This window comes from Sceloporus occidentalis, unplaced genomic scaffold (assembly GCF_023333645.1).
Source record: "Sceloporus occidentalis isolate IW3139 unplaced genomic scaffold, rSceOcc1.0.p SCAF_124, whole genome shotgun sequence".
NCBI lineage: Eukaryota > Metazoa > Chordata > Lepidosauria > Squamata > Phrynosomatidae > Sceloporus > Sceloporus occidentalis.
This window is the reverse complement of record NW_028317104.1, coordinates 478,900-500,017: the sequence shown is the minus strand read 5'-3', so window position 1 is coordinate 500,017 and position 21,118 is coordinate 478,900. Positions and strand designations below refer to the sequence as shown.

At 40.0% G+C, this 21,118-nt stretch overlaps 1 protein-coding gene across 1 annotated transcript in view; it reads left to right on the top strand.

The window, feature by feature from the left end:
* Positions 1–21,118, top strand: part of LOC149282005 (proteasome activator complex subunit 3-like) — a 55,529-nt gene that overhangs the window by 9,096 nt on the left and 25,315 nt on the right. Inside the window, exons 3-6 of the mRNA XM_089498656.1 lie at positions 637–699; positions 780–884; positions 5,910–5,958; positions 15,417–15,529. Of these exons, the coding sequence (XP_089354782.1) occupies positions 637–699; positions 780–884; positions 5,910–5,958; positions 15,417–15,529 (330 nt within the window). The remainder of the gene's footprint in view (positions 1–636; positions 700–779; positions 885–5,909; positions 5,959–15,416; positions 15,530–21,118) is intronic.

Genomic DNA, 21,118 nt, shown 5'->3' with positions numbered 1-21,118 from the left:
TAGAAGACGACCTCGATTATAAGACGAGGGGTATTTTTCAGAGCAGTTGCTCTGAAAAAAACCTCGTCTTATAATCGAGCAAATACGGTACTCTGGCATTTCTTTCCTTCTATCAATCTTGATATCTGGAGTTTAAAAAAAAAAAAAAAAAACAAGAGAATTTTTCGAATCACCGTGGTTCAATCAAGAAGGTCCTGAGTTTTCCCTCCTTATGATAGCAAATGGGAGTTTTTGAAGGGTCCCACAACTACTAAAATTTCTGATCCCTCAGGTTCCCAACTAGTAAGTTCTTCACCATTAACTACAGCATTCTGCATCCTGCCATTCAACCATTGCATTATCCATTGAATTATTTTGACATCCAAGCAATTTTATTTATACATTTTTAAAGGGGCACAGTGTCAAATCTCTTACAGAAATCGAGATGGGCTAGATTAACTGTTCCTCCTTGGTCTGTTACCTTAGTTACGCAATCAAAAAGGTTAGTTTGGCTACAAATACAGACTTTTGCATTAATTGACCAGGTACATTTTCTTAGCAGGATCAAAATTCAATTTTGGGGGGGTCGTCTTATAAACGAGCAAATACGGTATACGTGGTATATCTATTAACTGTTAACATTTGTATTTTTTGTAGGCTGAAGATCTTGTTGCTGGCTTTTTCCCAAAGAAACTATTAGAACTGGATGGCTTTCTTAAGGTATTCACAACTAATCCTTTTCATTAATCTTGGTATGAAGCAAGCTGTACCCTTAACAAAACATATATTGTCTATAACAGGAACCCATATTAAACGTTCAAGATCTAACACAGATCCATTCTGAGATGAACTTGCCTGTTCCAGATCCTATCTTACTCACTAACAGCCATGATGGATTGGATGCTGTAAGTATTACACTATTTATTTATTTGAGGACCAATGATGTGTCTGGCATGACATGGGATTAAACAAGTGTAGAAAGTGAGCAACAGTGCTGCTGCAACACCCCAACAGATTATCTTCAAGTGTACTACATGTACTGGAGTGAACCAATGCTGATTAGTGGAGCCCAGCATACCAATCACTATGTGATCAGTAAAATAACGTTTTTTTTTTTGTTTTTTTTTAATGTTTAAAAAATTTTTTAAAAAAGACCCCAGTGATGTCACACTGTAAGGGGAACCACCCAGCTGCAAGAAAAAAAAAAGTCTAGAAAATGTAAAGTTTTCATGAGCAAGTCATAAAATTGGTGCTGTATCTTCCCATTAATCCTAGCATGGAAGTGATCTATGCCTAGAGCTGTAAATTTACACCTGAACTATGTGTGGGGAATACAAAGCACAACGCGATGACTACAACAAACTTTGACAAAGGCTGATGGTAGAATTGATGCGTGAAAGAGTTAACCCCTACAACCGGCTGCTGCTGTCTGGGCAGATCAGCACAGCCCCCCTCCGAGCACCCTCCCCCAAGCCTTTGATCACTCCCACAAAGCGATTCTGTAGACTCGGGCAGCTTCAGGGAAGGGGTTGTTTGTTGATTGGGTCCCTACACAAGTGTGGGGACCTGCCACAACATTCCCCTGCTGCCTGATCGCTCCATAAGAGCGACAATGCTGCGTTAACCTCAATTGCATTTTAGGCCCCCACAAGCCTTTTGATCACTCCTACTCCTCTCTGCAGTCGGTGTAACTGCAAGGAGAGGGAGAAAGGGTTTTTTGGTGTTAACCCCTTCAATGCCGCCATGACACCATTGTGGCATTGCAGGGGTTAATATTTGTCCCCACAAGCTTGTGAGGACTAAATATCGGTCAATGCTGTGCTCCAATGGACCTTTGGGATGTCGACTTTTAAAACCAGGCATATGTGGTGTTTCTAAAAACAGGACAAATACACTTTTGGATTTTTTTCCCCCCCCATATGCGCTGGTGGTTATATATAGTTTTCATAGGTGAAACTGTGAAAATATTTCCTTTTTTACCCCCCTAATTTTCCCCACGTTTTTAGATATTTGTCATACTAAATGATGGTCTATATACCCTATTGGCTCCAATATAGGCCGTACCCTTAAAGTTTGGTACTATTTTAAAGACAAAATATTTTTAAAGAGAAAATACACAGCGCAAGACTAAGTGTTTTATCTAATGAACAGGAATCCATATATTTTAACATTTTTGGTATCTATTATACAATTTGTCAGCATATGTTATATACAAACAGCGGAGGTTGTCTGAGTGCAGACAACCTCCGCTGCCGGCACTTCGGTCGGGGCTTCTATGGTGGAGCACCAGAAGGTTATGTCACGCCGGTGCTCCACCATAGAAGCCCTGACGGAAGTGCTGCAGGGGATCTGGATCCTAACCCTGCTGCTTACCCGCAACAGGGATAAATAGAAAAAAAAAAACTGCATGTCCCGGGAGTCGGCCGATACAAACTGACAAGGGTACACAATATAAAAAAAAAAAAGGTAGTGCACAAAAATTAACATAGAAGGATAACAATATATAAAATACCGGATTTGCTCGATTATAAGACGACCCCCCCAAATCTGAATATTAATTTAGGAAAAAAGCCTGAATATAAAACGACCCTATAGGAAAAAGGGTTTTACCAGTAAATGTTAATTCATCTAAACTATTTTTTTAATAAAAGCTATGATTGAGAAAAATATTTTGGTTTTATTTCCTTCTGTTTTCCAACCTGCCCCCCCCCCAGTTATGCACATCTGCCCCAGAAATGCCTTATACCCCCTATATGCCACTGTGCCCCATGATATGCCTTTTGACCCCCTATGTGCCACTCTGCCTCCAGAAATGCATTATACCCCTATATGCCACTCTGCCTCCAGAAATGCATTATACCCCTATATGCCACTCTGGCATTAAGGGGGTTTAAAGGCATATTATGGGCCAGAGTGGCATATAGGGAGGTTTCAGGAGGCAGAGTGGCGTTAAGGGAGTTAAAAGGCATTTCATAGAACACTCTGCCTCCAGAGATGCCTTATCCCTCCCATTTAATACTCCCCTGCCCCCCCCCCAACTTACCGGTGCTTCTGACTCCTGTCATGCAGCCGGGGCAGCGTGTAGAAAATTTACGCTGCAGCCAGAAGGAGGTGTGGCTAGGTGTCTGGAGCTCTGATCTCTGACAGCCGGGGAAGTTCTGCGAGATGGACGCAGACAACCCCCGCTGCTAGCCACACCTCCTTCCGGCTGCAGCGTAAGTTGTCTACACGAATCGCGTAGACATCTGCACACTGCCCCGGCTGCACACCGGGGACTCAGAAGCACCGGTATGTGGCCCCGGGGGGGATGGGGAGACAGGAGGATCCAGGTCCCCTGCAGCTGCGGGGGATCTGGATCTTAGTCGTCTCATAGTCAGACCTATTTGAGGTCTGATTATAAGACGACCCCAATTATAAGACGAGGGGTATTTTTCAGAGCATTTGCTCTGAAAAAAACTGTCTTATAATCGAGCAAATACGGTATATAAATTAACCCCTTCAGTCTCCTATGGACGGCCAAAGACTTATCCCAAGAATCCCCTATGGACGTACCGGTACGTCCTGCCCTTCTTGCAGCGGCTGGGACACGTTCCTGCTGCTGCACGGAAGACCAGGCTGTCATTTGACAGCCTGTACTCCCACCCTGACAGCAGAAGCCAGGCTGGCTTTCTGCTGCCCGATCTCCTGTAACGGCTTCCGACACGAACGCTAGAAAACTGTTACATTTTTAAACGCTGATCGCGTGATCGGTCATTCTGAAATGCACGATTGGGCATTCCCTTCTGGGTTGCCTCAATGCTGACGTTACCCGGAAGGTTATCGAAGGACAGGATATCCCCTGCAGTGATATCCGGTCGCTCCGATGAGGCACAGACTTGCGGTGCAGGGGGATCGCAGGGAAGAGAGTGAGAAACCATGTTTCTCACCCTCCTCACATGCTGAAAAATGAAACAGAAAAAAAAAAATTTGTGATTTAAAAATAAATCACTAAAATACAAAAAAAACCAGTGAGCTAAGTGATGTCATTATGACATCACTGGCATTAACATGTTCAAGAGGTCCATAAGAGGAGCGCTAACTTTTTAAAAAAATGTATATAAAATAATTTTAAGATAAAAATAATAAAAGAAAAAAACCCTTACATCCCATTGCCCTAACACATCTAAAAAGTATAACCCTCCTGCTACCGTTCGCAACCCCCAAACCAGTTAAGCCATAAGCATAAAAATTATATGATTAATGTACACCTTATAGTATGTTCCCTATAAGCAATCCTTTATTGCTTTCTAAGCTTGTTTAACCCCATTACGTGCCATGTCTGGCACTTTCTTGGTCGTTACTGTATTTCCCCATGTATAAGACTCGCCTTTTTTAGAAAAAATTGGGGTCTAAAAATTGGGTGCGTCTTATACAGTGGTGGTAGATATAGATATATATAATTTATTTTTTTAACTGCTGCTTACCTTCATCCACTGCGGCTGCACAGGAACCCGATGGAGTCACATGAATGCACATCGCATCACATGACTCTGCTCAGTTCCTGTTCCTGTGCAGCCGCATCGAGCAAGGCAGAGGGGAAAGTCGGCGAGCAGCAGCAGAAGATATCATGCACAGGCAGCCAGTACAATTACTTTATGTAATATATACCGTATTTGCTCGATTATAAGACGACCCCCCAAAATCTAAATATTAATTTAGGAAAAAAAGCCTGAATATAAGACTACCCTATAGGAACAAGTTTTACTAGTAAATATTCATGTAAACAATTTTTTCATATTTAATAAAAGCTATGATTGAGAAAAAAATATATATTTTTTTATTCAGTTATGCACATCTGCCCCCAGAAATGCCTTAAACCCCCTATTTGCCACTCTGCCCCATGATGTGCCTTTTAACCCTCCATATGCCACTCTGCCTCCAGAAATGTCTTATACCCTCCTATATGCAACTTTGCCCCATGAGTGGCATATAGGGGGTTTAAAAGGCATTTCTGGAGGTATAACTAACAGCAATCACACTCCTATCAAGCCAAGGCAGCCAGTACATGGTGGAACCTGGGGATGATAGGAGTGTGAGTACAGCCTCCCTATGCCATGCTACCACCACCGCCACCCCCCTTACACATCCATGCTATCACACACACTCATTCACAAACATTTAAATGCTCATTCATTCCGTTAATCACACATAGTTGCTCAAAAACCCTCCCCCATCCCCTTACCTGAACTGCAGATCTCTCTCGAAGACTTCTGCAGGTGCCCGGCTGTGCAAGCAACTTCTCTGGCCCCGCCCCAGAGGAAGGAGGGGGGAGGCAGAATTATGCGACACTCTGCTAGCTTCCTGTTCTCCTGCTGCTAGTAGAAGAGACGCTGCTCGCGACCAAACCAGCGGTAAGCAGCCTGGCCCCAGCGGACATTTTTTTGAGGTCTCATTAGAAGACGACCTCGATTATAATCAAGCAAATACGGTATATATTTTTTAATTTTGGCCTCCAAAAATAGGGGAGCGTCCTATACTTGGGGAAATACGGTAAGTGGTTAAACTGGGTGTCTTGTTCCCATGCACACCAGCTTTCATTGAAAAGTGTTATATGAACTTTAATATTTTTACCGTTTTAAATGAATGTGGAGATTTGAGAATTATCCCTATGCTTTTGCGCCTCACCTCCCTTCTTTGGCTTGCAAGAGGTAATTTCATCGGAAAATATCTCCTGTTTGTCAATGTCTACGCCATACACTTCAGCGTGAGAGTTCCAGGGGGTCTGAAACCCCATTCATGCACACATGCTCAAAGTATTATTGTTGGCAGCTACTTTAATTAGCATTTTTCATTGGTGGGGATGTTTGGGGATATTAACCTTAAACCTGCAATATGTGTAACTCTAGAATCCATTTTACTACTTTTTAAATGTTTTATTTTTATTATTTCAGCCGACTTTGAAGAAAAGGAAACTGGAAGATGCAGATGATACCTTTCCAGGTAAATACCCGAGTGCATTGTAAAGCTCTTTAGATTGAAGATGTCATACTTCCTATTTGTGGCTATTTCATATGTGAAATTAGGCACTGTTGTTGGATGAGAAGGCATGGCTCCCAATTGATGTTGCAAGTTAATTGTTCGGCGTTAAGGTCAGGGCTCTGTGCGGGTCTCATTCCTCCACACCAAACTCATCAAGCTATTTCTTTATGGACCTTGCTTTGTGCACTAGGACACAATCATGCTGGAACAGGAAAGGGTTTTCCCCAAAGTGGTGCCACAAAATTGGAAGCGTACACTTGTCTGAAATGTCTGCTGTATATTATCCTTCACTAGGACTAAGAAGGTCAAGCACAAACCACTGAAATAAAGCCTCAGAAAATTATCCCTCCTCCACCAAACATTGAAACTTTGTTCCAGGAAGTTAACCCAGATTCATCATAGTGAAGTGTGATTCATCATATTTCCACTGCCCCAGAGCCCCATTCTAAAAAAAAAAAAGGTATACTTAGATTCAAATCACAGGTGATGTCTTCTGAGACCCTTAGCAGGTTTACATGAAAAAAAAATGTATATACACAATAGTATAATACTGTTTATACAAGAGAGATTAACCCCCCTATACGATTTGTACTCACAATCGTTTGAGCAACCAAGTTTGCTCAAACTATAGGGCGTCTGTATAAGAATACCATAGGATCCAATAGGATATCTGTTTCTGGAGAACAGCAGTTTGTGATATTCCACTTAATGCAGATATTCCACTCAATGTTGTTGTTCCTCCATGAGCATCAGCTCAGGATATACAGAGGTCAGATGAAGAGGGGAATTTTAAAAGCAAAAATGACAATTTATTATTAGTAAAAGTTAACAGCAAACAGAGTTCCATACTTTGCCTGTGTAGTTTGTGCTACTTCCAGGTGGGCGTGTCACCAATTTGCGTAACACGTTTCACCCAATCAGGCTTCCTCAGATGCATACTAGTCCCTCCTCTTCATTGTCCCTATATGCTCTGCTGCATTAGATCTACCAGGTGGTGTTCCTTTATGTGTAGCTGATGTTTAAATCCAATATTGTTAGACACTTTATATAGAAAAGTTTGTCCATATTTAACACTTATATTTAAGTGTCCATAACAATGTCCATGTTGCACAAAGAGAATCATATTAAAAAGACACTTATCTATAAAACATCGTAAATCGTATTATAAGTTAGAAAATGGCTTAGAGACGTATCAAGCAAATCTATATAGGGCATATAGTATTCCTCACATAATTTATAAAGATCATGTATAAATACCAATATAGATATATACTACATAATTTAAAACGAGCATATAAAAATATACCGTATTTGCTTGATTATAAGACAACCCTGATTATAAGACGACCCCCCAAATCTGAATATTAATTTAGGAAAAAAAAGAAAAAGCCTGAATATAAGAAGACCCTATGAGAAAAAGGTTTTACCAGTAAATGTTAATTCATCTAAACTTTTTTTAATAAAAGCTATTATTGAGAAAAATATTTTGGTTTTATTTCCTTCTATTTTCCAACCTGCCCCCCCAGTTATGCACATCTGCCCCAGAAATGCCTTATAGGGTGTATATGCCACTGTGCCCCATGATATGCCTTTTGACCCCTTATGTGCCACTCTGCCTGCAGAAATGCCTTATACCCCTATATGCCACTCTGGAGGCAGAGTGGCATTAAGGGGGTTAAAAGGCATTTCATAGAGCACTCTGCCTCCAGAAGTTCCTTATGCTCCCCATTTAACACTCGCCCCCCCTCCCCAACTTACTAAGAGACGACTAAGATCCAGATCCCCCGCAGCTGCAGGGGACCTGGATACTCCTGTGTCCCCCCCCCCCCCCCAACTTACCGGTGCTTCTGACTCCCCTGTCATGTAAAAAGAAAAAATGACGGTGCGCTAAGCTAGTCACAGGCTCAAATAATACAAATATATAATACGAGGCCTACCAAACAGGTGTAAGCATGCTGCAAAAACAGTGTATTGGCTGTACAATGTATACAAAAAACAAAAACTGTCTGCGCTTCTTACCCTAATAAAGTTGGCAACAAATATATAAACATAATATAAATGAGAGGTTTTGGTTATATGAATTGGCCAAAGCATAATTAAGCTCACCCGCCACGTCAAGGCACACTCTCAATAGGGTGAGAACCTACTCTCACCTCCATGTAGCCAGGGCAGCGTGTAGATGTCTACGCGATTCGTGTAGACAACTTACGCTGCAGCCGGAAGGAGGTGTGGCTAGCAGCGGGGGTTGTCTGCATCCATCGCGCAGACCTTCCCCGGCTGTCAGAGATCAGAGTTCCCGGCACCGGTCCAGACAACCCCCGCTGCTAGCCACACCTTCTTCCGGCTGCAGCGTAAGTTGTCTACGCGAATCGTGTAGACATCTACACGCTGCCCCGGCTACACACCGGGGACTCAGAAGCACCGGTAAGTTGGGGGTGGGGGGGACACAGGAGTATCCAGGTCCCCTGCAGCTGCGGGGGATCTGGATCTTAGTCGTCTCATAGTCAGACCTATTTGAGGTCTGATTATAAGACGCCCCCAGTTATAAGACGAGGGGTATTTTTCAGAGCATTTGCTGTGAAAAAAAACCTTGTCTTATAATCGAGCAAATACGGTATAGAGAGAATACATCTAAAAACACACACACACACACACATATATATATATAATTTTTTCATATCTCATGACCTGAATAAATATAAAAAAAAAGGGAATTAGTCTAAAAAATTAAATAGATCAAAATCCTGATTATATCCCATAAAATGTAGTGTTTTTAATACATAGACCCAATCTGACCAACTTTAAGTTTCCTCCTCCAATTTCTCTGAACTACCTGTATACCTATATATTTAAGGTGCTTAGGGTCACTATTGTGACATTCTTTAAAGTGTAGAGGTACAGTGTGATTTGTTTGAGCCCTCCTTATTGCTCTCACTTGTTCATCGATTCTTTTGTGGAGTGGTCTCGCCGTATATGGCAGGATTGAGCCAAAACAAATTAAATAGTTCATGCTCGTTTGTGTGCATGCGTTTGCAATTCAGCCATCCAAGATTTTTCTTTTTTTTTTTTTTTAATATCCCAGTGCAATATGTGCATGAACATTGCAGCTTCATGTAATAATCTTAAATCTGGAAAACCCAGCCCGAGGGATTTATAGCTCCTTGTTAGTTTTCTTACTAATTCTAGATTTACCATATTTCCAAACTAATGAAAGTTTCGAGAGTTTATCCAGAATATGCCCAGAAACTCAGTGGTATAGTCCTAAACAAATATAAGATTTTTGGAATCGGGTAAGATTTTTAGCCAGGAAAATTCCAGATTTGGAGGAGAAGATCTTTCGTCAGAATTTCAAAATTAATGGGGACTAGATTCTTTAAGTTAAACGTCAGTTTGATTCCAAGGTAGTCTACCCAAAAATTTTAATAGTCAAAATGATAACGGTTGGAAATGAAAAGTTTTTGCAGAGGAGAAAGATAAGCGGTCATCACCTGTGTCTTAGGAAGGTTTCATTTATAATTAGAGTATGCACTAAACTTTTGAACAGCCGACAGGACTGCAGGGACAGATATCGCCGGATTAGTCAAACTGCTCCTTAACTTTAATCCCTTTGATTTCATGTGTTGATCTAATCAGTATAGCTAAAGGCTCGATTGATAGAGCATAAAGTAAAGGAGCCAACGGGCATCCTTGTTGGGTGCCCTTGTTAATGTCAAAAAAGGTAGAATTAATAGTATCCTGTCACCTTAGCGCTAGGGTTAGTACCGTGTTTGCTCGATTATAAAACAAGGTTTTTTTCAGAGCAAATGCTCCCGGCATTTCTGGAGGCAGGGTGGCACATAGAGGGGTCAAAAGGCATATCATCGGCACAGTGACATATAGAGGGTTAAAAGGCATATCATGGGGCACAGTGGCAAGCCTGGGGGCAGATGTGCATAACTGGGGGGGCAAGTTGGAAAATAAAAGTAAATAAAAAAACTTTTTCTCAATCATAACTTTTATAGTACCATTTCTGTTTTGAGAAGATAGCTTGGTCTAATTTGTCAATGAGTTTTGTTCTAATCTCCAGCTGAATCTCAGCATTTTCTTTAGTGAGATAAGAATTGGGACTTAATTTATTGCTATGTTCTATTTTTGCTAATGCTATATATAAATCATAGATTTACCCTTTTGTTTCTTAAGAAGCACATCAGTCTTTATTAAATATCCCCTTAATGTACATTTCAGCGTGCTCCAAAGAGTGCAGTAATTGACTAACTTTTAGTTGAAAAAGCTTTTACTCGTCTATAAAAGGTAATGAAAAAAACCTGCTAAATAGATTCTACTATTTGTCCTGAGTTTAGAAATACCCAATGGTTTTTATGTTTTTTTGATTTTTTTTTTTTTCTACACTTTATGGGGCAATAAGTACAGGTAGCGTTTTGCTATTTCAAAGCCATTTTTTCCAAATCTGGTAATTGTTCCCCCATGTGCCATTTCGGGTATCTTTGAAGCCGGCCAATGCAATTTACCCCATCAAATCATATATTTTTGAAAACTAGACACCCCAGGGTATTTCAAATGCTAGTATTTTAACTCTTTCCGTGCACCAAATCTACCACCAGTCTTTGTTAAACTTTTGTGGTAGTCATTTTTTATAATTTGTTTTGCCACACATTTTACTTCAGGTATGAATTAATAGCTTCTGGTATATGTCACTATCATAACACACCCCAATATGTGTTCAGCAACATCTCCTGAGTACAGCAATACCTCACATGAATGATTTTGCCTGGCTGTTTGGGGGCAAAAGGGCCACATTTGGGGCATGCGTATTTTTCAGTGTTGAACTTTGGCGTTTGCCGATCAACTGCCATGCCCTATTTGGTACATCTTTGAGCCGGGCCATTTCAGTGTGCCCAATAAAGCCATGTATTTTAAATGCTGGTATTTTTGCATGCACACATTTTACCACCAGCATTTTTTCAAAGTTTGCAGTAGTATTTTTATGTGTGTATTTTTCCCCCCACACACACCTACTTTATGTATGAATTTACAGCTCCTGGTATATGCAGCTGTCACACGACACGACGTGTGCATTTTTCTAATTGGAAATTAGACGTGTTAATTGGGACATTGTTGAACCCGGCCAATTCAATTTACCCCATCAAATCATACATTTTTTAAAAGTAGACACCCATGGGCATTTAATATGCCAGTATTTTAACTCTTTCCATTGTTTTTAAGCTAATGTGGTAATTTTAGGACTTGCTCACAAAAATATATTTTTTATATATGTATTTTTTTTGCCTTTTGAAAAATATTTTTTTTCAAATTTTTTTCAACTTGAAGGTTCGCCTGATCGTGACATCAGTGGGAAATTATTTTTACATTTTACGTTTTTTTTTTTTACTATTTTTTTCTAATTTTTATTTTATTTTTTTATTTATTTTTACTAATCACACTGTGATTAGAAAGCTGGGCTCCATTGACTTGCATGGTTGAACGCAGTACCTGTAAAGTGGAGCCAGCGTTCTCTAGAGGGCCTGGAGACCATCTAGCAAACTTTTTGAACTTGATTGCTTTTTTACAGGGCGGCCGCCATCTTGCGGATGGCGAAGATCACTTGCAGCTGCGGCTGTGACCGCTCTTCGTCAATAGTTCTTTTATTTTGACATTATTGAAGCTGATACTTACAACCCTCGGGTTATCCGAGGTATTAAGGCTTCTTGGTTTTGGTAGCCTGTGCAATCATTCAAAGGGATGATTACCCAAATTTTCTTCTTTAGTTACTGTAGAAATCCAATTCTTACTGCATGCATCCAACTGATCCTTGGAGATTCCTCTAATACAAAGGTTTCTCCTTCTTGAACGGTCTTCCAAGTCCGCTAGTTCTAATTTATTTAAATCTTCTTTCGTTCATTTGCTGTGTGCTTGTAAATGCTTAATTTCAGATTTTAAAAACTGTCTCAGTTGTAAGTCTGCCCAGAGTTTCTGCAATTAATTGAATCTCCTGCTTGACAGGTTTTCTTTTGTCAGCTTTGATTTGTTCTCGCAAATTCTTAGAAGCCTTCACTAGAGCGTCATTGGATAACGGTTTTGTTTGAACATAATCCCCTTCAGCTGGGTTGGATCGCTCAGAAGTGACCATAAAACCTGAAAGTGATTTCCTGAATAGGTTACCGGATTTTGAGGAATAATACCCACTTATTGCGCTCATTGATTTCATATTTTGCGCCTTTTCTCTGTCCCTCTCCTTATCTTTCTTTGGAGGCATTTAGAAACTGATCCAAGGAAGGCCATTGATTAGAAATTCAGAGTACAGATTATTTCTAGACTAAAGGGCAAAAATACATTTCCCAAAATTGCAGACAATATAGAGTTTAATATAAGCAAGCTCACAACTAGACTTAAGGCACTCAAACCAAAATCCCGCAAGCTAGATATAAGACACTTAAGTATGTGCCAACAGGTAAGTGGCTTTTGATAATTAGTTGGTCCTAAGGCTCTTATTAGAGCCGACTCTCTCAACAAGGAGGCCAAAAGCCAGAGCACTAATTTGAAACACGTGGGCTGTGCCAGCGCAGTAGTACGTGCTAACACCAGCCGTATCGGCGTTAACTCACTGTTTCCCAGGACTGTCTGTTATCTGCAAGAGGCTTCTTCAAAGCACAAGCGCATAAATCAATAGGAGACATGGTGGGTCCGGAAGACACTTGAAGCTTTAAAAGTTGTCTGCAGCTCAGCGTCAGGCTTCTCCGGTAGCTCCAATATCCCCTGGCTCCACAGTCTAGTGCGTCTTTCGAAGCAGCGTGTACTGGGGAAGTCAATGATGGGAACTGGGGGCCAGATCAGACCAAAGGGTGAGAGGGAGTTTAATTTGCAGGCTGGAGTGTAGGAGGGGGTTACTGAAGGGACCCTGGGCAGCTGATGATGGGATAAGAGAGAGACTGGCGACCGGATCAGACCAAAGGGTGGGAGCGGAGGTAATTAATGCATACCTTACAGTAGTCTGGCACGTGTTCTCCACTTAGATCCGAAGTAGCATCTGTCTGAAGTAAGTTAAACTTTGCCTTTAAAACAAAAGTATATTTTTCGACTTAGTCGATTAGTTTCAGCCTTAAGCTTGACTGCACAGAGCCCTGACCTTAACCTCATCGAACACCTTTTGGGATGAACTGGAACAGAGATTGAGAACCAAGCCTTCTTGTCCAACCTGACCTCACAAATGCTCTACTGGATGAATGGGAAAAAATCCAACAAACACTCAAGTCTTCCCACTCAAGCTCTTATAGCGGGGGGGGGGGGCAACTACATGTTAATATCTATAATTAGAATGCAATGTTATAAAATTCTGTGTCAGGTGTCAATACTTTTGTCCATATAGTGTGTGTGTGTGTGTATATAATCCACTTGTGTCTGAACGATAGTTCTTGACGCTCAAATACAGAGCCAATAAACTAAAGACCGTCATAAGGGCACACTCACGAGACGTGAAATCTTATAAGAGCATGTAATTTATTTGGTTAAACAAAAAAAATATTTTAGTTCTTGTATCGGACCTTTATCGAGATATTAACACATGCAAAGGAATGAACAATTAAACATTCACCTGCTACACATGTGTATTACAACAATTAACCACCAATAATGTTGACTCATGCCAACTGTATATGCTATCTAGTATATCAATGAATAGAGAGGCGCCTCCACTGATTAACTTGGGAAACCTCTTTTCGCCTCCCTAATTTCATGTGAATGAATAGTGATTTGATTTACTTTTTCTTTTGATGTATCTTACTAAAATGAGCTTTGCAATATTTCTATATACAGGTGCCTGATTCTGGTGCTCTGAGTTGATATTTTCATATTTGTTTTTAAGATTGATTTATCTACTAATCAGTTGAGCAGTTTCAGTGTATCTCCTTTTGGAGACAATATAACACACATTAAACAAAGTACACAAATGTACAATTGTGTTTTTTGTTTGTTTTATGGTTCCATTATAAATAGTAGGATATATTGCAAGTTTAACATTTCAGTTTTCTATAGTAACCAGTAGAGATTCCTCTCTATCCATTGATACTCAATGTTTAGTTGATGGTTGATTTTCTTTGTGTGAATTTTAGCAGCTCGTGGAGCCGCCGTTAATATCTTGCTAAAGGTCTGGAGCGAAACATCAGTGAGGTTCTGTTGAACAGAATAAATGACTTGCTCTTATATAATTTCAAGTCCCATGCGTGTGTATGTGAATGTGAACCTCCTTCCTTTGTCAAGGTATTGCTTTTTGTCTTGACAAAGTGAGGTTTATACTCTTGAAAGCTTGTTCTTAAAATGAAATGTTAGTCCAATGTAATTGTGTATTAATTGAAATACCAATTTCTATTTTTTTAATATATATATCTTAAATTTTCTTCCCAAAAGAAATAAATTGCTTCAGAATTCCATAAAATTTATTTACCTCATTTATTCCCAGAGATGTAACATCTCTGCAGTTTAGGAAAACAGATTTATGGCACACTAATCCAAAGCCCAATAATGTATGTTACCACAAGCTGATGCCCATGTCTGGTCAAACATCAGATATCCTTACAGGTCTTATGAAAGTGATCAAAGTCTAGTAAGCTGTATCTAGTAGCCATGTGTAAATTGGGCCAAAAATGTAGACACATTTTTCGGTTTGTTTTCATCAAATACACACATTCACTTACACTCTCTAAATGTTTCCCTACCTTCTCTGCCGACCACTTCCGCATCTCCTTCCTCATTCTATCTTCTCTTTTCCCTGTTTTTCATCCTTAATCTGGTAACTTTTTTCTTCAGTCACATCTCTGTGGACATAACTGGGTAACTTCAGCTGAAATGGCGGCACTGCAGTGAAGTCCTAATCGATCCTCTAATCGGGGGAGAGGATGTCACTGCAGGTGGCGTCATTTTGTCCTCGTGAACTGAGGGCAATATGGTGGTGCTCGCAATGACGTCTCCCCTGATTGGAGGTTCAGGAGAGCATGTTACAATATTGCTCTCAGGTGGCGCTTTAGGGGATATCCTCTGGGAGGAAGGTCACTGCAGTGCCACCATTTTGGGGGAAGTTGCCGGGTTAAGCCTGCGGAGATCGGATCAGAGAGGTTACCAGATTAGATATAATATAAAGGGGAAAAAATGCTAAAAATGGCAAGAAGGCCTGGAAACATTTAGAAAGCACGAGAGAGATGGTGAATGAGTGATGATGAACCCACAAATTGCAGATGAAAATTCTGAGCTATTTGTGTCTGCCCTCATTTTTTGGGATTGGTATGAATCGCTGTATACACCAAAATTCGGTAAATTTGCAATTTGTATGAATCTAGATGCCCAAGTATGTAGAATTATTTGAGTACAGTAGCAACATCATTTATTACCGAATTAGATGAGTCATGCAATGAATTGTTCCATTTTCAAAGGCACAAAGGTTTTTGTGATGCCCAACGGCATGCTGAAGAGCAACACACAACTGGTGGAGATAATTGAGAAAGTTAAGCCAGAAATTAGGCTGCTAATCGAGAAATGCAACACGGTGAGTGTGTTAATGGTCATACATTTCTTGTATTGTAATTATGATCAAGTGGTGTCAACCCTATTAAACATTTTTGTTAATGCTTGCCATTTGAAGAAATGTCTGCAAAAAGTATATGCAGTGTTGTGGGATTTAAATATTAGTTGGTGAGTTTTTTCCTTCGGTGGCCTTTCTGTAACAGGTTTAGCAAAGTCACATCAAGTGCAGCCTGTTCATCCAATTGACAAAAAAAGCCCTCATTGAAGTGAATTTCCTGTTTTGTCTGAAAAAAGGGGGAAAATCTGATTTCTCAATGCTAAATATATATATTTGCCCTTATTTAAAGGTATTGAATTTGATAGCACAAAGTCAATACATAGTGAATTTAATATCTGTTCTTTTTGTGAAGAACCCTTTTTAGCTGATCAAAATAAAATTCCTTCATTGAAATCTGAATAGGTGACCTTGTTCTTTGCACAATCCTTCTAATGAACAGATCCGGAGAGTGGCTGGTATTGTCTCCCTATGTCAGGACTGTCCAAGTTTTTTCTGCAGTGGGCCACTTCATCAGAAATGTATGTGTGTGTGTGGGCCGCACTCATTTTTCTGAGAGAAAATATGGCCTTTTTGTTTTATAATGCATATTAATACAGGGTTAATTTGGCGATTAATTAAAAAAGTAGTGGACAGGTTTGATCAACTTAAATATGTAATTGTATCAGTACTAAATTACTTAAGCAGTCCACAAGCCATTTAAAACAAGTTTAGCCAAATAAAACTGCACAAGGCTGGAGAACACTGTGGGTACAAGATGGATTTAAGATGGTTGACGCACACTGGAGGCAGGGCCAGATTAAGACCATCACGGGCCTGGTGCTGAGGATTTTGGTGGCCATTTTATGGAAATAAGATTGCATTTTATTTAACTCCTCTGTATCCATGTGTACTGGAGAAAGAGAACATCGGTACTTGGCAGATAATACAAGATAGAATTTTATGGGATTGGGAGTAATCGGTAAACTAAAAAAAGTCATCGTACACGGGACGCCTGAAGCCACAATTTAGAGTAGGGCTGCAACCACTAATTGATAAAATCGATAATGAAATTCGTTGGCAACAAATTTCATTATCGATTAGTTGAATCTATTATTTTTATCGATTATAAAATGAGGGTTTTTTCAGAGCAAATGCTCCGAAAAATACCCCTCGTTTTTATAATCCGTTTAAGCGTGACTCGCAGCAGCTCCTAGTTACAGTTCCTCCCTGCAGTCACTGCAGATTGGCCAGCCCACTTCCTTCTTCCAGGGAGAAAGGTGCGGTATTATGTGATGCCCACCCACCCTCTTGTCTATTGATGCCCCCATTGCCATGTGTATTACTCCCAGCCACACACACCCCTGTTTATATTGATTTTGTAATTTCAAAACCGATCCATCCCCTTTTGTATTTTAAGTTTTAATGATGTCCCAAGGGAATTCCCACCCCTTTAAATATCGGTCCACTTTCCTCAAACCCCTATTTTATTTTTTTTAAATACTTTTATATTTTCGCTTTTTTTTTTTTTTCTCTCTGCTCTCCTCCGTGACGATCCTCTCTCACGAGGAGCCTCACTGAGGCACTGTCGCTGAGCAGCACGGTGTGTGCAAGCCGGCCATCTAAAAAAATTTAAGTTTTCATTTATTGAAGGTAGAGAGTAATTGCCCTCCTAAACCATTGGCTTCAACAACTGGAAAACGTTTCATAACGGACTGAGTCTCAAGTCATTGTGGAGGAATTTGGCCTTTTTAAGATCACGCCACAGCATCTCAATCTAATTCAAGTTAGGACTTTGACTAGGCTACCCTAAAACCTTGGGTGTAAAAAAAATATATATAATATAAAAGCATCTCGGCACCAAGACACATATAGGAAGGTACATATGAACAGAGGCACAAGATTACAGGAACTAGGATGGAAATACGTATGTATATGAAGGCACAAATAAGAAACACAAGGATGACCACAGCGATAAAGTGAAAAGGAACAAATGAAATAACATACAGCAATGGTACATCGGTGCTCAAAAGTTACTAACCAAACCTAGAAGAAAGGCTGAAAACAGCAAAAAGCCTGGTAATGAATGGTGCCAAGTCCAAACATACCAACCCCAACGTATGTTTCGCTACAATGAGCTTCGTTTCGCTACAATGAGCTTCGTTGAAATCCTGTTTGTTAAATTATTTTAAATAAATGAAAAATGTACATGTATTTTTTTTATACGATAAAACAGAAAAATAATCGGCCAACTAATAGATTAAGAAAATAATAGTTGCAGCCCTAATAAGTCAACTGTCTCTTGGCTGTCTAGTTTTCCAGTTTGATCAAATTTCCTTGCAGGTTGGTAACATCTGGTTTATCACCTTAATTAATTTTGTGTCATTTGCAAACACTTCTGTTGGCAAAAGCACTCTGGACTCTCAATCATGCCAAGCAAATCCTATTGATTTTTTTTGATTGGGTCACTAAAGTAATTGATCAGGGTGAGTATCTGGATTTCAGGAAGGCCTTTGACACTGTGCCACATAGAAGACATAAACTGCAAACTCTGAATTTAGATCCTATGGATTAGGGAGTGGCTGAGTGAAACACAAGAGGGTTGTAGTCAATGGCGTATATTCAGAGCAAGGTCTTGTTACCAGTGAGATACCTCGGGGATCTGTACTTGGACCAATTATCTTTAGTATTTTTATTAGTGATATTGCAGATGCTCTTGATGGAAAGGTATGTTTTTTTGCTGACGACAAAAATAGGGTTGCAACAACTAATCGATAAAATCGATAATAGATAATGAAAATCGTTGCCAATGAATTTCATTATCGATTAGTTGAATCTATTTTTATTGATTATAAAATTAGGGTTTTTTCAGAGCAAACACTCTGAAAAACACCCGTTTTATAATCAGTTTGTGACTCACAGCAGCAGTTCCTACTTACCAGTCCCTCCCTGCAATCACTGCTGGAGAAAGAAAGGGGCGGGGCCAATCGGCACTGACTGCAGGGAGGGAGAGGGGCAGGGCCAAATGGCAGATTAGCCCGACCCATTTCCTATGGCATCCACATGGTTGTGACACTCATCTATAAAATTTAATATCGGGGCAGTTGTGGTTGATGGGGTCTTCAGGGTTAATTTAGGGGCAGTTGTGGTTGATGGGGTCTTCAGGGTTAATTTAGGGGCAGTTGTGGTTAATGGGGTCTTCTCTTCAGGGTTAATTTAATAAGGTTAACTTAAGGTGCAGTTAGAGGTAAAAGGGGGGGGGGGGGCAAACTAAGGGGAATCTAAATCTTGGGGTCAGTGAAGATTATTAATGTATTGTATTGTGTCTGTGAATGAGTCTGCAAATCTATGAGTGCACTATGGCATGTCAGGGGGGTATACGGCATACCTGGGGAGGACAGAGTGACATATCAGGGGGTATAAGGCATATGTGGGGAGGGCCACGTGGCATTTTTATCTTCTTTTTTTTTTTTTCTTTTTTTTTTTTATTCTGCCATTTGTTTTTAAACTTCCTATGTTACTTTATTAAATTATTTTAAATAAATGAAAAATGTACTTTTTTTTTTTTTTTTTTATCCGATTAATCGAAAAAATAATCAGCCAACTAATTGATTATGAAAATAATCATTAGCTGCAGCCCTACACAAAAATTTGCAACAGGGTTGATGTTCCTGGAGGGAGAAGCCAAATGGCAAATGATTTAGGTAAACTGGAAAAATGGTCAGAGCTGTGGCAACTGGCATTTAATGTGGATAAATGCAAAGTAATGCATCTAGGGCCAAGGGCAGAGTATAGAAAATTTTATACTGTCCTAGCCTCAACGTGAGTGGAAGGGATTTAGGAGTAATTATTTCTGAGTATTTAAAGGTAGGTAGACAATGCAGTAGAGCAGCAGGTTATTCTAGCAGAATGCTTCCTTGTATAGCGAGAGGTATTGGCAGTAGAAGAGAGAAGTGCTCATACCGTTGTACAGACCGTATCTCCAGAAGTATATAGATACTATTTAAATCGATTAGTTGGCCGATTATCTTTTCGATTAATCGGATAAAACAAAATATGCACATTTTTTGTTTAAAATTAAAATGTATAATTTACATTAAGATGAGTGAATAACACTTTTATCTCTATCACAATGGCATTTCTCTATTTGCCTTCTTATTTTACTGACATAATTAAAGCTATATTTTAAAGGTACAAGAACCCAAAACACATTTTCTCAAACTACCAAAAGTTTAACTAGTAAATATTCATTCTTGTAAACAATTTTTTCATATTTAATAAAAACTATGATTGAGAAAAATGCCTCTTGTTTATATTTTCTTTGCCACTTTTCCCAGAAATGCCTTATACCTCCTATGTGCTATTCTGTCCCCCCGATATGCCTTGTGCCCCCCTATATGCCACTGTGCCCCCCCTGATATGCCTTATAGCTCCCTGATATAAGAAAAACTGACAGCGCTAAAATAGGTATAAAAATATGCTTTAATAAAAAAGAATAGATAATATACAATACAATATAAATACATGGAAAATACAAACAATAAATCAAATATTACAGCAATCAAAAAATAAAAAACACAAATTAAAGTATGCACTTTATAGCCCCCGGAAAAAATTCTACCTGGCCCACCAGGGGTTAGTATATCAACAGAAGCATTTTCTCTGAAAAAAACTTTTTATAAATCTATAAAAATGGATTCAACTAATAGATAATGAAAATTGTTGGCAACAATTTTCATAATCTATTTATTTTATCGATTCGTTGTTGCAGGCCTACTAAAATGGTTCATGGATTACAGGATAAACCTTACCAGGACAGGTTAACCCCATCCGTACCGATGACGTACCTGGTACTTACTGGTTGGGTGTCACCCACAGACTGGGACGTACCAGGTACGTCATCGATGATGCGCGATCCAGCGTCGCTATGGACGCTGGGATCGCAAGGGGCGGCTGCTACTGACCGATGGGTGTCCCTAGCGATCTGTAGCAGCCACTCCCCCTCAATTCCTTGCACGTGATCTCTTTGAAGCGAATCACGAGCACGGAATTAAAATATTTAAATAAAACTGCAGTCTTCAAGGGAAGACGCAGTAGAAGAACGCTGGTCCTGAAGGGGTTAAAGGATCTTAACATATATAGCCTGGAAGAAAGATGTGACGGGGGATATGATAGAAACATTTAAAGGGAATCAACAAGATAAAGGAAGAGTTTATTTAAAAGGAGAAATACTACCACAAGAGAACATACCGTATTTTCCGGCGTATAAGACTACTTTTTAACCCGTGAAAATCTAAACAAAAGTCGGGAGTCGTCTTATAGGCCGGGTACTGAAACTTACGGAGCCGGACTGGAGAATCGCGAATCTCTAGGGGAGGGGTGAGTGGAGAAGCCGCCTCCCCTGGGCCGGTCTTCAGGGCCGCGCCGAGGTAGGTGCAAGATCGTGATCTCCCCAACTAGCCCTGATCAGCGGGCACCCGATGAGCAGGGCTGGTTGGGGAGATCACAACCTCCCTCTAACTAGCCCAACATTAGGGAGCTCGAGGTCTGGCAGGGTTAGGATACAGATCCCCCGCA